Consider the following 16,126-nt stretch of genomic DNA (forward strand, 5'->3'; position numbering starts at 1 on the left):
TCTGGGAAAATGACCATCTTTCATCCCAGGGTCACATTCCTAAATGCCTCTAGAAGCTCTGTTCCTAAACAAGAGGCATTCCTGTTCCTGGCAGTCAGCGGAATGAGCACAGACAAGGGTAGATTCCAGGACTCCTATAATCAGAAAGGAAGTGTGTCGAAAGATTCTCATCACTGGTCAGCAGGTAAAAAACTCAGTCAGTTCATATGGTGAAAATCTCTGCCTACACACTTATTCCATATAGCACTGGGAAAAGGCCCTTTCTTCCCTTTGTACTTCCACAGAACAAAGTCCTTTCAGAAAAAATGTTCCCAAATGGAACTACATAATTGTGAAATAAAGGTGCAGTTGGGAAGTTAAAGACATTTCAGAGAAAGCTTCCAAGTCATTCACCCAGAAGCAAATAATCATGAACTGAGGGACAAGTCAATGCTCCCCTTTATTATAGCTGCTGTCTTGGTGGTGTAATACCTGTCATGGCTAGCAGCTAATAAAATCTACAACTGAGCAGGACAAGACCTTGCCTACAGTAGGAAAATGATCTGTTGCTGACAGTTTACTGTTAGCAATAGCTCCCCACAACCCCTCATGTAAGTAGTGTTGAAAACAGGTTAGCTGTTAGCACGGAAGGAAGTACACTGTTTTCAGCATCATTACTGAAAGCATGACAAACCGAGTGGCTCACCACACTTAGCGTCACGGAGTTCAGGATAGTTTTGTTCTGTCTACAATAGCCATTAAACCATTTTGAACATCAGTAGAGGGGGGAACGAGAGGAGATCCTTTGCTGATAACTGTCAGCAGCAGGTCCTTTTCCTGGTTGTAGACAAGAGTATGCATCTGCTCAAGAAGCCCTTTTCTTCTACTGCAACTCCAGTTCAAAATTACATCTGCCACGTTCTGAAATGGCTTCTAGTGTCCCCCAGAATCTTCTTGCCTTTTCCTGCTGTTCAGGGATAGGCAGAGAGTTTGTAAACTCACTCAGGAAGGTAGATTAAACACAGGATATAATGCACTAAGGTTACCAAAGAGCAAACAAAGTAGAAAACAAAAGCTGCTAGTGTTCAGGCACATGGACAGAAACAGGTGCTAATTCCATACCAATCAACTTCCTTGTAGGGGAATAAAATCTCTTTACAAACAAACATTCTCAAAGCTTTCTCCTTCACTTTACAATTCCCTATCTATCGTGCCCCCTTTGTCAGAGATGTGTAGTCACATTTCACCGCTTCCAAACACCATCTTCATCAGTCTGAGAACACCTAGCACATTTTTGGGTGCTCTTGTAATCTGAAGAAGAATCACTAATCTCAGCAGTGCAACTTCTTATACGGACCATTCCGCTCTTTCCTCTGTATTTGATGCAATGCCCCACAAGACCTCACTTAGATGGCTTCTCTCCACTTCTGCATGTCCTGTGTGAGCAGACTAACAACCAGTTCCAGCAAGAGACCAGATTAAAAGTCCTGGAATCCTAGACAAGAAAAGGATTTCTAAAAGATTCTTTTCATAGGCTAGCACTGAGTCAGAAATGTCTGTTTACCAAGGGCCTGTCTCAAGCAGAAATTTTTTTTTCTGAGGACTGGTGTGCAAATAACTAAAGCAATAGAGTATTTAGAAACTGGAGCAAATATAATAGGAACTGGGGACAGGCCTGCACTGAATGAGAGGGAAAAGCAGTGACACTCTTGTTAGTTAAAATGAAGACAGCAGTTCTAGTCTGCAGCCTTATTTTCAGTTCTTATAACTCTGAGAGAGAGGAAAATCTGAAAGCAACCAATATTACTATAGATATTAAATGGATCAGCAGAGTATGTACAATTTTTTAAATTGTGTATGCATGCAGGAGTGGAAATGACAACAATCCATCCAGGAGCCTGGTTACTCAAACTGCATTGCGATCTTGTCCTGTTTATAGAAGATACTTTGACAGGGAGAAGATGGGGGAATCTCTCCCTCTGTTTGTGAGACTATGCAGCTGGTCCCTTTCCAATGCCCACCGTACCAGAGCCCAATACCTCCCTAATGCACACTGTTTGTGTAGAGAGTGGTGGGGTTGGGGGCAACCTCCCCACTAAGTTTGGTGGCGTCCTGAAGCATGTCACTGTGTATGTTATGGAGTATGTATTGGAATGGGGAAACTCTCCTCCCCTGCTCTGTGCCTTCATCCCCATTACCCTGAAGAGCCAGCTTACTCCCTGAAGCATACTGTCCTAAGCTTGTCTGTGTGCTGAGGAATTAGAGATGGGAGATTCCCCTCCCATATACAACAAGACTGGTTATTCCCAGAAGCACATTATTCTTGACCCTGTCTGTGTAGGGAGGGATTGAAGTAGGATCTGACATCTTGGGGAGTCCAAGGAAGTTGCAGACCACAAGGAATTCTCTGCTCTATCCTGACACACTCACGTCTGACCCTGGTCTCGAGGGCTGAGTCTGACTTCCTGCAAAGAGCTTACAACAGAAGTTCCTATATTTCGTCTCCTGATAAAAACAAACAACATGTTCTTCCTTGGTGCTTACATTTCAAACCAGCTCAAGTAACCTTTGATCCTGGTTCCTCTTGCTCCAGCCTTACAGACACCCAGCTAACGAGCCAACAAACTGTGAGCTGACTCCCAGCCTGATAGCTAGCTGCAACAGTTCTGAGTAATCCTTCATTCAAGGGCAAGCTTCTTCAGCAAAAACATTAACACCAGCTACTCTCCAGTGGCAGAGTCCAGGTTATTCTGGGACAGTACAGCAGACACATTCACTTTCAGGGGAAAACATCCATTTCCATACCACTTCACCAGGCAGGTGCTGTCATCTTACTTGCCTGATGAAGATAGTGTAAAATAGTGAGAAGATAGTAACAAGAGGCAAATGTGGCTCTCTCATATGCTTCCAGAGAGGAATGGCTGGAGAAGGACAATGTCCTATGTACTCTCCCTCTCACAAGAAAAAACATGCTCTCATTCGTGAGTGCAAACAATTCCATACACGTCTTTCTGAAATCTACAGCAACCCGTCTCTTCTCCCCATACCAATAAGAGAAAATGAGAATACTTCACTGGAGTAAGGTAGTCCTCCAACCTGAGTTACCATGCTTCTTCTCGCCCTGTGACCCTGGTTCAGGGGACTCATCAGTTACAAAATAGGATGTACTTCCAACTGCACCACAGGCAACAACTCACTTTTGCACATCCATTCCAGTTCTATATAACTTTTACATATGCATCAGCACAGAAGAGGAGAGTATAATTAATTCACTTTACAAGCCAGAGAGCCTGAAATACACTTACTCCAAAGAATCTGTATTCCTGGTGGCTGGTTGTTCAGGAGCAGGTGATGTCTTTGTTGATGTCCAGTCCAACAAACCCCGTTCACTCTTCTGGTCCTAAAGCTGAAGACCCATATTCAATCCTTTTCTAAACTAGAGGGTCCTGACCATGTCTCCTCCATCTCAGAACAAACAAAGTTGATTGTTTGATATAAAATTAATAGGATTATTCCTCTCTGAAGCCACTCTCTTGGAGTTCTGTTCCACTCCTCACCACAAGCTGTTTAGCTGTGTGCTTAAGGAGGAGTTGGGACTGATTTGCTTCTGCTGGCAGTGAAGTCAGGAGGGAGGTGCTGAGTGTAATAATATGCTGTTTCCTGTCTTATGCCAGAGCTGAGAGGTACGTCCCAACGGAGAGGGGGTGGAGAGGAGTTTATGGAGGCGTCCAGGAGTTCAAGCTCCACCTCTTCAACAAAGCAGACTTTGACAGCAGAGGAGGGGTCAAGAGGAAGGCTACTGGCAGCCCCGCTGTGTGCTGTGTCTGTGCATCAGCTGCAAACAGCAGCTTTCAGGACCGTATCAATACAGGGGAATCAAACCACTAAGGCTCTCCACACACACCATGTCTGCCACAGCTAACATCTGGGAACTTTCTCATGCAGAATTGCAAGGCTCTGAGTAAACTGAGACGATGAATTGATGTTGAAATCTGCGTAAAGGTCACTAGAAGCAGAAGTTGGGTGAAAGTCCAGACAGATGCCAGAGAAGAATGTCTGCTAGAAACAACTGGAAAACCAGTTCCAGAGCTGTTGGCTGAAAGTGACACAGGATTTGTGGCTGGAAAGATCCAATGGCCCATCTAGTCCGTCCCTTGTTATGTCAGGTACATTTTACTCTTCAGGAAATACACAATAGATTTTTTTTATTTCAGCCCTGGGCTTTCCTTTAAAAAGCATTTGTTAACTGCTCCCATCACACCACATGGCTCCGCAGCCAAATCTGGGATTGGAATGTTTTCGAATACGCATCCTAACTCCTATCTCCAGTTCAAACTTGGGAGACGTACACTAAAGAAATCTAAATAAGATAAGTAAATAAATAAAATCATGTTATACCCTTTTCTTGCTCTAAATCCTTGTATTTCTCCCTTTTAACTACCTCTCCATAGCAAAGAAATCAGCTGCCAGATATTACCAATGTCTTATATAAAAGACTTATCAATATCTTTATATCTGAATTTTATTCCTTTATTTCTGCAACAGATCACCCTGTTGGCCCTGGGCTTCTGCCAAGCACTGTGATCCTACCTGCATTGTGTTTCTAAACATCATCTCTGCCGCATCTAATCCAAATCCATTCACACAAGCATTCTTTGTTCTCATTGCCTCTCCCCAAACGTATCATTTTACAATTCCCAGCATTTAAAAACATCTTCCCTTCTTCTGCCCATTTCCCTGATTTACAGGTGCTACCTTTTCCTTGGGCTAAAACCAAATCAAGCCACTCTCCTCCCAAAATGGAACCAAGATCTGTTGTGCTAGTTATCTTAGGGCTTGTCTATATGAACATTTAGTTTGCAGTGAGCTGGGATGTAAATCTACACCATAGCCTGCCATGGACTAAGTGTCCTTGTGGACCCTGCTTCAGTGCATTAACAGTTTGTTAGTTCACTTTGATCTAGTCCCATTTCAAAGATGACTAGATCAAAGCGAATTAGCAAACTGTTAATGCACTGCAGCAGGGTCCACACAGACAGTCTGTGGCAAGCTACTGTGGGGGTAGTTTCACATCCCAGCTTGCTGTAAATTAAATGTTGGTGTAGACAAAGCCCTTAATCTTCAGGTACTTCTCCTGACTGCCTGATCTCTCCTGATCCTGTGGCTTCTCTTTACACCAGGTATCACTCCTTCCACTCTCTTTCTTGCTTCTTTTCCTCCTTGCTTTGTTTCCCTTCCTCCCAGTGTTCTGTCCCCTCTTTCCTCACAACCTCTTCCCCAACTTCTCCTCCTACTCCAGTCACTCCTGCCCTGTGTTTTTTGCATCTCCTCCCTGCTTGCCATCTCCTTCATTAGCTCCCATGCTTCCACCTACCAAATAGTGTCGTTCATGCAGCTCTCATACAGCTGATCCACTCTTTAGTGCCTCTAACTGTACCACTCTTTGTAAGACAGGAGGACAGAGTAAGGTGCTGAGCTCTAGCCAGCTTGGAGACCAGATGTAGTGTAAAGAAACAGGTCATCCTGACTAAATTCAAGAAGATGGCAACCTTTTTAGTATTAAGGTGACGTGGTCAGTAGATTTAGGAGCAGAGGCAATACTAACTAAGAGTTGGACCCATCTCCTGAACTAAGTCAACTGCTAGTCTGAAAAGTGCAGTATTTATCCATTAAGCAGCACAACTGCTTGGACATTGGAGCTGCTTTTCTCAGAGAAGGGCCAGTCTTTGCCAGGTCAGAAATTAAACTTTCCACTAAAGAAAGTGAGAGCAGTAAAGACAAACGGAACTTCTGAAATGCAAGGACAACTGCCTTTGTTAGGTAACACTAGATGTTTGATATCTCAGATCTAAACCAACGCTTATTAGTGAACCTCTTTGCTTTGAAAAACCAGGAAAAAGTTCTCTCTTAAGTGCACTTTTAATATGGATCAACAAACTCTGTATTTGGGAGGGAAAGAGAGCTGGGAAGATGCAGAAGGGAAATCAGAGAGCACTCACAAACAGAACTAGAGAAAATTGTAGGGCTCTGAGGAATGCAAAGCAATGACTGCAGTGATGTGGCAGACCAAACAGTAGAACAACTACAGAACCTTTTGATTAGCAGAGTAGTTTTTATAGCTCAGGGTGGACCACAGTCAAATCCATGTATGAAATCTCGATAGACAGAACAGACAGAAAGCCACAGAGGCCAGATATTTTCCTACAGACTACCTGAGCAGCCATGATACAGGAGCCAGAGAGACTGAGCACCATTTGCTGTTTCCTGAGAACCAATCTAATTCTCCTGTTCTCTCAGCCCCCTAGGAAAGGCAGGGGAGTAGCATGGCCTGGTGCCTCTGTCCTGGAAGTGATTCCTCCTTCACGGCTGTGCTCAGATGCAGGAAGTTGTATAAGCAACATGATGCTTCCCTTTGCCTCCCCACAATACATCCATTGCCCCTGGCAGAAATGAGAGAGGTTCCCAAATTACCACAACTAATACAGTAACAATGTTAGCACATCTACAAAGCTTGCATTACCCGAGCACTGTACACATTGTAAATAATCCTCACTAGAGTTTTTGCCTGTAAAATTATTCTGATTTATAGAAGGGGAAGCTGAGGCAGGCATTGGTGATTTCCCACAGCCACAGGGAGAATATGTGTCAGTGCTGGGATTAGAACTCAAGGGTTCCTGATTTCATGTCCTGTATAGAGATCACTGGACCCTGGAGAGTAGTGTGGGTACTCACTCTCAGACTCAGCAAGGCCTTTTCTTAGCCTTTGAGTACCAGACTGGAAGATGCCTTCTATGAGAAAATGCTGGAATTTAACCAGATTCTAGGGTTTATGCCATAGCCACTTTGTCCAGATCCATCTGATCAAAGGGCTACAACTTGGGATAAGGCTAATACCTATTGCCAGGATCCTCTGTCAAAGGCATACACAGAACTAGCCCCAGTTCTGCAACCTTACTTTAACTATCTCTTATCTTGCTCTACTCCCACTATACACATCAGTATGCAGCTCTTTGTGAACTTGTAGGATCCCTTTTAGTTCCTCCTCTCCCTAGGGGTTTATATCTACAATTTGTAATTTGGCCATGGCACATGTATAGATTCACACATTCTAAGGCCGTAAAGGACCACTACGTTCATTTAATCCGATCTCCTGCAAAGCACATGCCACAGAACTTCACCCATAATTCCTGCCGCAGAGGGAATTATGCTGTCCTGTTATATAAATGAACAGTATTAGAGAGGCCCAATAAACACGTGTTTAACAAGAGTGTATCTTTAAAGACATAGGTTTAACAGCATACCCAGTCATCCAAAATATTTCATGTATGGAGGGGGATGATTTACAATTGCTGTGGGGAACATACATTTATATTTCTTGACTTTTCTGCACAAAAATCTAGCCATAATGCTGCACTCATCATACACTGCATTAAACAGGAACATTCAGTTGCGTATACCATAAGGTAGAAACCACTGAAACCCTCAGCAGGCAATAATGGAATCTCTCTGCCACAAACCAAACCATGTACCACCTTCCAGCATCTTCTTATGGCTTGGTTAGTAAAGCAGCTGCCATTTCAACAATGGGTGAACAGCATTGTTAGACTTCCCCCAGTGAGGGGGCCATGAGTGGAGCTGAGAGCTTTTCTAACCAGACAGAATCTTCAGATTTAGAAAGTGAGGAGAAGGAGAAATGGAGGGAGGATGGAAGTGGTCTGATAAATCCTACCGTGAAGCTGTTGTTGACATTCTTAGTGCTAGATTCTGCCACACTGGCATCTGTCAGATCAACCTCATCAAAAATTATCGACTGAGGAAAAAACAACAAAAAACAGGTGTGTAAGAAACATCCCCAATGGGATTCCTATATAAATATCAGCCCCATACTCTCCAGTAGGGATCTGTTTTGAAAGGGTCTGGGACTGACAGTATGAAATTGGACTCACAAGAACAGTTCCATGAATGCACCAGTGCCCACATTTGCCCCAGCTTCCCTTCTCAGTTAACGTTCAGAGATCACTTTCACGGCATAGTTACATTTTGTCGTTGTTACTGTAAATGTAGTACTTATGAAGGAGTAAGATTAAAAACCCTAAAGAATAGCTACGGTCAGTCAAGATACTGACAAGGCGAGTGAGGTAATATCTTTTATTGGACCAACTTCTGTTTTAGAGAGAGACAAGCTTTTGAGCTTACACAGAGCTCTAGGTCAGTGGTTCTCAAAGCCGGTCCGCCGCTTGTGCAGGGAAAGCCCCTGCCGGGCCGCGCCGCACTGTTTACCTGCCGCGTACACAGGTTTGGCTGATCGCGGATCCCACTGGCCGTGGTTCGCCGTTCCAGGCCAATGGGGGCTGCGGGAAGCGGCGCGATCAAGGGACGTGCTGGCCGCTCTTCCTGCAGCCCCCATTGGCCTGGAGCGGCAAACCGCGGCCAGTGGGCGCCACGATCGGCCGAACCTGCAGACACAGCAGATAAACAAACCAGTCCGGCCCGGCAAGGGCTTTCCCTGCACAAGCGGCGGACCGGCTTTGAGAACCACTGCTCTAGATCACTAATATGGCAAATTCTAGGTTTCCCAGGTCTTCCCTTCATCCACATTTTCTCCCACCTACTTCAGTTCCTATTGGGTTTTAGCTCAGTCCCAACTATAGAGGATGGATAGGTAGGTCTGACACACAGCATCATTGCTGGATTCCCAAAAATCCATTGTGTTTTAAACACAAAGGAGCATGGTATTTCAAACTGTGCAGCTGAGTAAATGGAGGTTTCTGTAGTGATAAAGCCTACGGACAGACACCTCAAAGGCCGCTGCTCTCTCCTGGATCGAGGGCTCACTGCTCACATACACCCACACACCTCCATCCTCCCAGCAGCCCTTTCCTCTGGCTCAGATGCACACTCAGCACCTCACCTTTGCAGTTTTTGCGTAGTAGAGCGTTCGTCCTCGCAGTTTGAAATATCGCCTCTTCCAGCGCTGGAATGAGCTGGTCTGTTTCATCAGCATCCCCTCTTTTATGACAGTCTAGAAGCCAAGAAAATACAGGGTGAAATTTTATTTACACACAACCCTCTCCAATACACACCACAAGACGATTACTCAGATTTATATCAATATTCTTAGCACCCTCTGCTGGAAACACTTCACAAATTCATTCAATTGAGCAGGTGATTTTATCAACGTTTTGGACTGTAACAGAAAACGTAACACATCCTGGGGTGGCATTCAAGCCCTGACACTATGATGTTATGATTTTACAGGGATACAGATCCTAGATCTGTTCAGGTGATCTTCTCTAGGTGTAACTGTGATGCAGCATGTATAACAGCCATACTCACTGGATCACACTCCAGCCATGTCCAATCAGAATCCTGTGATCTTAGAGTGACTATGAACACACACACCTGGTTACACCAGGCCTGTTCATTCCTGCCATGTGAGGCCATCAGCATTTAACTAGTACAGGAGGTAATCTGCAGGCATACAGGGGTGAAGAGAGAAGCAACAGCAAGGCAGGAAAAGTCTCCAGCTTCAGCATTTGGCATTTTTCAGATATTCTTGGCACTGCCTCAGTGCTCTCTGGCTGGCTGCCATTTCCCAGGGCTGAACTGCCAAAACTCTCTACGCACACTGCTCTGTTTTTTTTTCATTGCTCCATAGCTAGAATGACACACGAGCGTAGACACACCCCATACACTCATTCACATACTATGCATATGAAGGCTACACAGATATATTTAGTCCACATTCATTTAATCTTACATCAACAAATACATCTGTTACTCCAGCAAAGGGCAGATCCCGGATAGCAAGAGCTACATTAAAATAACCTCCAGGTTCTATCTTTAAAATAGAAAAAAGCAAAAAATTTAGCATCAAGATTTCAACATTATCTTACTGGCTGTGCATATATGCTGCCAGTGCTTCGGAACAGCAACAGCCATAGTGTGGGGTCTCAATGCTCCAGAACTCTTTCCTCTCCTCCAACGGAAACATATTCTCCAGTAACCCAAATCTGTCAGTGACAGAGTCCTATCGCATAACACCCAAGTAAGAGACAAAGAACAAATGCTTTGGTAATGCTGTATGACAGGTTATTCTCTAACTGTAGGCTAGGAAAATGACACACATTTAACATACTAGGGATCTCAGCGAAACACAGGCTTAAAGAGTCAGGTCAACTGATGAGTATCAATTAAGACATAAACCTTACCCTCACTGCATAGTTGCTGACAAGCTACTACACTGATGTGAAATACATCAGAGAGCTGGTGGAAAAATACTCTTGTATTGTTCCAAGGATTTAATGCTTTTTTTTTTACAAATCCTTACAGGGCACTAAAGTTGCTTTTTAAAGTGCTTAATCTGCTGTGTAAAGCTGTAATGTGGGCCCTTGCTTTCTGAAACAGCTGCAGATTTTAATACTTTCTGCAAACTGGCCTTTGCCAAACTCAAAGCCCAAGTTTTCTCAAAAAGCCCTTGGAAAGAGAGTACTGACTACAAGAAACGTCAGTATGACCCAGTACACGCCTCCATAGCCTTGGGTCAAGCTAACCTCAAACTAGAAAGTGATAATGGGGTGGGTGGCAGCACACTGCTCTTAATACTCTCAATGAAAACCCTGTGGGACAAGAGTGGGCTCCTCCATACGTCCAGCCCAACCACTGTGTTCAATAGTGCCCTTCTACCACTGGAAGGAGAGGAGAAGAGGAGTTGGTTTCTTGCCAACGAGCTCATCAATACCTCCCCATCATCTCTATTTGAGGTTGAAGAGGTGTCTCTACCGCTAAGCCCATCTAAATCCCCACCCCAGCCTGTACCGCTGCAGCGCTTCTATGTCAAGCTGGAGAATGTACAGGCAAGCATAACTCCACTCTGCCACAGGCCCACCCTCCACTATCTACAAACCAGGAGATGCTGGCTTGTAGGCCCAAGTACTCCCGCAAGGCTGAGGCCTGGCCACTAGTGCTCTTTTCCCTCAACAGCTCCACCCTAACAGACTCAGCTATTGATTGAGATACTAGCTGATTCACTGACAGTGCCTAACCTCATTCCAGCCAGCAAGACCAGAATCTGTATTTTCTTGAGCACTAAAAGTAACCAAAAATTGTAAAACTAAAGACAAAGCCCTAACTGATGAGGAAGGCACCCCTCTTCCGTCTCAGCTCCATGCTCCCTAAAAAGGGGGTGCCAAAAGACATTCTGGAAATCCATCTTCCACATGTCACAATGGCAATATATGCCGGAGGAATACACAAGATTAGAAAGATCAGGACTATTCAAAATTTCATGGCAGTTTGAATGCCGTGGCTCCTCATCAGCTCAGTACACTACAGAGAAGCTCAGAAACAAGACCGGAGGGCTGGCTTAGAGGTGGTGCTATGTAGCGCTGTGCAGGAAATCTGTGTTCAGTTACTGACCCTGGTCTGACCCCCCCATTGCAAGAGGGGCTGGACATCCCTAGGAGAGGGAGTAGCTAGAATCACTCCCATCTTTAGATGCTTAGGAGGAAGGGTGATCTAGAAGTAGGGTGCTAGCCTAAGACCTTCGAGACCTGGATTTAATCGCCTGCCCCACCACAGTTCCCTGTGTGACCTTGGGCAAGTAACTTAGTCTCGTTGTTCCCCAACTGTAAAAAGACGATAGCACTGCCCTGCCTCACAGGGGTGTTGTGAGGATAAATACATTAAATATGGAAAGGTGCTCAGATATTGGGGGCCATATAAATACTTAAGATGGACAGATAAGGGAGCAACATCTGACAGACTTTGCCAAAAGTCCTCTGCAGTCCTTCTTGGTCAGAAGTATTTGGGGGGGAGGGGGTGGGGAAGGGAGGGAGGGGGAGAGAGAGAGAGAGAGAGGGAGGGCGCATGGAAAGATGGCGAGAGGGGAGAGATTCTTGGGATTCTGACAGAAACAAGGAATAATCTTTTCCAGTCCAGGAGGACGGGGACAGGGACGGGATGGGACAGATACCAAACAATGCCAGGCTCTGAGTTTGGTGTCTGGGAGAGAATGAGACTAATCATCTAAAGGATCCCTGGAAGTAAATCCCAGAGATTCCAGTGTCAGCACTCAAGCAGGAGGCCTGCTTAAATGATGCCAACAGAAACCAGAACACACCAAGTGGGTTATTTCAACCTCTTCTTCCAGTGCTCCTTGTTCTAAGACACACCTGCTTTGAGAGCAGCCAGAATCTGAGCCTTCCAGGCTCAGCCCACAGCTTCCTGGCTGGCTTGAACTCTTCCCCAGCCTGCAGTCAAAGTACAAGTTAGTCTGTAACAGAACGGCATCTCTGCTTTTTCTCAAAATCCCATTTTGTTCCGCTCACTCCTTCTACCTTCTGTACTGCTGCTCACATCCCGCCCCCAATCTGATCAGGATGCTCCCTCACCTCCACGGACATCACTCACCTCTGCAAGAGACGTGCACTCCTCCATCTCCTCCTTTAAATCAAGCTCTTTTTTAAAAAAGAAAAAAATACCCTACAGAGTGGTCACCTCACCCCTCCCTTAAGAAGCAGTTTATGTCACTCTAGTGTATAACTACAGAAAACCACAGCGCTACATAACTCAGACATGAAAGGCCAGCGAGAACCCCACACGGTTCTTGCTCTTGCTCACACACACGGCTCGGGAGAGAATGAGCCTCTGGTTTAGCGCTGCCCATCTCTGCATGAGAGCTGTTCTATTTATAGGCAAACAGACAGCTCAGTAAAAAGTTTGGTGGGTTTGGGCGGAAAGGGCTGGCGATAAGATCAAGATGACTTTATAAAACTTTTCAGACTGCTGTTTTTTTTGTACTGTTTTCATTTTACAGTCCCTCTCCACTGACAGTGGAATGCCAGTGAGTAAAGTTTGCTGGAGAGAGGGCCACGCCCTGTCAGCAAGAAGACATTTAATGAAGATAAACTAACACCTGGTCTATGCTACAGAGCTAGGTCGATGTAAGGCAGCTTACGCTGACCCAATTGTGACCGTGTCCACACTACAGCCTTGCTCCCGCTGACCTAACTGCCCTGTTACACCGTCATAATAACTCCACCTCCACGAGAGGCATAGGGTTTATGTTGGTGTAGTTAGGGCAATGCAACAGTCCATGCAGATGTTGCGCTACTTACATTGGCTGTTTACTGTCATTCTTGTCAATTGAACAACTAAGTGCTGGAGCTGTGAAACTGACAAGAAAGGCTCATAGGCTCTCTGGTGTGAACCCCACATCCACCTCACAGCTCGGGCTGTTACCTCAGGGAGGGTGGGGGGGGCTCCAGCCAGAGCCTGGCTTCTCCTCTCCCCCCCGGACTCCTGGCTCTGATCCAGGCTCCCAGCTCTGAGCCTGGCTGTCACCCAGGCTCCCTACTCCTGGAGCCTGGATGGCTGCCAGGATCCCCGTGGGGAGCGGGGACGCAGCTGTTCTCCTGGTATGGAGCTCCATGTGGAGCTGAGAGCCCTGGCAGCAGTATCCAGGCTCCCAGCAGAAGTGGAGTTGAGAGCCTGGGCTGGGCTCCCAATGAGGAGCTCCGCAAGGAGCTGAGAGTCCAGGATCTCAGCCCCTCACACTGCTCCTCTTAAGTCAGTGAAAGCACGCCTGGTGAGGACACACATCACCGACAGAAGGAGGGTAGTGTGGACATGAAAAACCACTGGCTGTAAGCTGACCTAATATAGATTGACTTAAATTTGTAGTGTAGACATGCCCTAAGAAGCTGAGGTAATCATTTCTTTCCCCCATCACAAACACACCAGAACTTTTTAAAAAGCTTGTTAACTAAGGATCTACAGCAGTGGTTCTCAACCTGCAGCCTGTGAGCCACTTGCAGCCCAGTCAGCAGAGCTGCGGCCTATGTGACATCCTCAGGGCCATGGAGGTAGTATTGGATTTGACATTGTGGGCCACATATGCAGCCCACAATAGTAAAGAGGTTGAGAACCACTGAATTAGGCAAGTATCTAGATGAGGTGATGTACCCCCTGGAAGAACTCTGCTTACCCCCAGGAGTACACATATCCCTGGTTGAGAACTACTGATCTACACTGACCAGACAACTGTAGTTAGTAACCAACTGTTTCCGAGTAAGGTAGGGGGGAAAAAAAGAAAAAAGAATGTAGCCTATTGTTCAGTGCTGTACATTGTGGGGAATCCTTTTAAGCCACTGTGGTCATCAGCTGATGCTCTGAAGTAAAATGGAATTTCATTACTTGTATCCTCTGAGGAATAACTACATTGGTCATAAGATTATTTGGGTTCTATTTTCAGTCCAGCTACAATATCTGGCTCTCTGACATCTTGTGGCAGGATTCCACAGGCTGCCTATAAAGTGTGAAGGGCAGAGTATTCCCTCATATTTAATTTACCCTGATTTGTTGTTAGTTTTATCAAGTAAGCCCTGGTGATTTAGTTAGGGGCAATGTAAGAATGTTCCTGCAACAGACTGACAGTTTAAAATAATGACATACAAAGCAGATATCCTCACATACAATGTTGAAGGATGTGATTAGACAGCTAGAAGACCCCACAACCCAAACAAGTACTCCCAACACCTGGACTTTTCTGCATATTCCATGTGTTTGTCTTTAGAATGTAAGAGCTTCAGGGCATGGACTGCCTTTATTTTTATGTATTGTGCAACTTTAACCACGGTGCTGGTCCTAAACAAGTAAATAAATAAAAAGAATAATAATTAAAAGGTGAGTAAGAACTGAAATCCCTTGAGCAAGGGTTCTTTGATCTCTTGTCAGCTTTGGCAACACTAGGGAATTTCACTAAAAAGTTCCCACCAGTTTAGCTGTATCAATGGGGTAGTATTTCTTCATAAAATTCCTAGTGTAGACATGGTCTATAAAGGAGCAAATTCACTTGCTTTAACTGAGTTTTTAGGAAGCTTGACACCTTTACAGCTGAAAACAACAGTCATAGTTCAGCCAATCATTAAGATAATGAATATGCACTGCATGAGTCAAATATTTTGTCAAGAAAAATGCTGTCAGATTACTACCTGATTACTAAAAAGAAAAGGAGTACTTGTGGCACCTTAGAGACTAACCAATTTATTTGAGCATGAGCTTTCATGAGCTACAGCTGATTACTACAATCTGATTACCTCTGCCAGCTTCCCTCTCCAATGGTTTCATTGCTGTTGCCACTAGGACTAGATTGTACCCAGCCAAGAGTTTTCAAGAAACTAACATGAGATGGCTGAGCTGCTAACCAAAATATGTAATCTATTATTAAAATCAGATATCATACCGCAGAACTAGAGGCTAGCCTTTGTTGTACCTCAGACAAGTGAGCCTTACTTACCTGGTAAATGAAAGAAATGATCAAAGATACTGCTTTGGGCACTTAAACACACATATGGAAAATTAGTAAAGTAGAAAGAAATGTGATCTAATGGTTAAAGGAGGGACACCGAGCCCTGATCTACACCTAAGTTCCTTCTGAGCTGCATGGCCGCATGGCAGGCTATAAGGGCCGTGCAGGGGGGAAGAGGCTCCCCTCCCCCAGCCCTGCCCAGCCCCACCCCACTGGAGCTGCAGCAACCAGGGAGAGGTGCCACTTTCCCAGCCCAGCCCAGCCCAGCCCAGCCCAGCCAGAACTGCCACGGCCGGGAAGAGGCACCTCTCACCCGACCCTGAACTGCTGTGGCTAGAGAAAGCTGGGGGAGTCTTCTCTCCCCACTGCAGCCCCGGGGCAGCCTGCATCCCAAACCCCTCATCCCCGACCCCACCCCAGAGCCCACCCACCTTGTAACAATGCTGGTCCTGGCAGGATCCAACTGAGTACCAATTCAGGACAAACTGCTTCAAGCAGGGCAGTTACAGCCCAAGGCTGAGGTTTTCCCACCTCTAAGGCAAACCAAGCCAGCCAAACAGAGCAGATTTTGGTCTCACCCCACTGGCTAACCACAAGTCACACAAGCAATTCCCTTAGACACTCCAGTTTCCCAGTATCTCCACCAGTGCCACTCGTTATTGGGATGAATGGTTATGAAAACCAATACCCCAGTAAAAGAAAAAAGGTTCTCTCAATCCCAAAGGACCAAGCTGCAAACCCAGGTCAATATACAAATCAGATCTTACCCACAAATCATGCTGTTGCCAAACCTTTAGAATCTAAAATCTAAAGGTTTATTCATAAAAGGAAAAAGAT

At 45.4% G+C, this 16,126-nt stretch overlaps 1 protein-coding gene across 2 annotated transcripts in view; it reads right to left on the reverse strand.

The window, feature by feature from the left end:
* Nucleotides 1-16,126, reverse strand: part of DGKD (diacylglycerol kinase delta) — an 82,346-nt gene that overhangs the window by 51,457 nt on the left and 14,763 nt on the right. For both annotated transcript variants that reach the window (XM_077825783.1, XM_077825784.1), the window contains exons 2-3: nucleotides 8,891-9,001; nucleotides 7,709-7,789 (exon numbers count right to left, since the gene is read on the reverse strand). In XM_077825783.1, the coding sequence (XP_077681909.1) occupies nucleotides 7,709-7,789; nucleotides 8,891-8,983 (174 nt within the window). In that variant the 5' untranslated portion in view covers nucleotides 8,984-9,001. The remainder of the gene's footprint in view (nucleotides 1-7,708; nucleotides 7,790-8,890; nucleotides 9,002-16,126) is intronic.

The sequence above is a fragment of the Eretmochelys imbricata genome, chromosome 9, assembly GCF_965152235.1.
Source record: "Eretmochelys imbricata isolate rEreImb1 chromosome 9, rEreImb1.hap1, whole genome shotgun sequence".
Lineage (NCBI taxonomy): Eukaryota > Metazoa > Chordata > Testudines > Cheloniidae > Eretmochelys > Eretmochelys imbricata.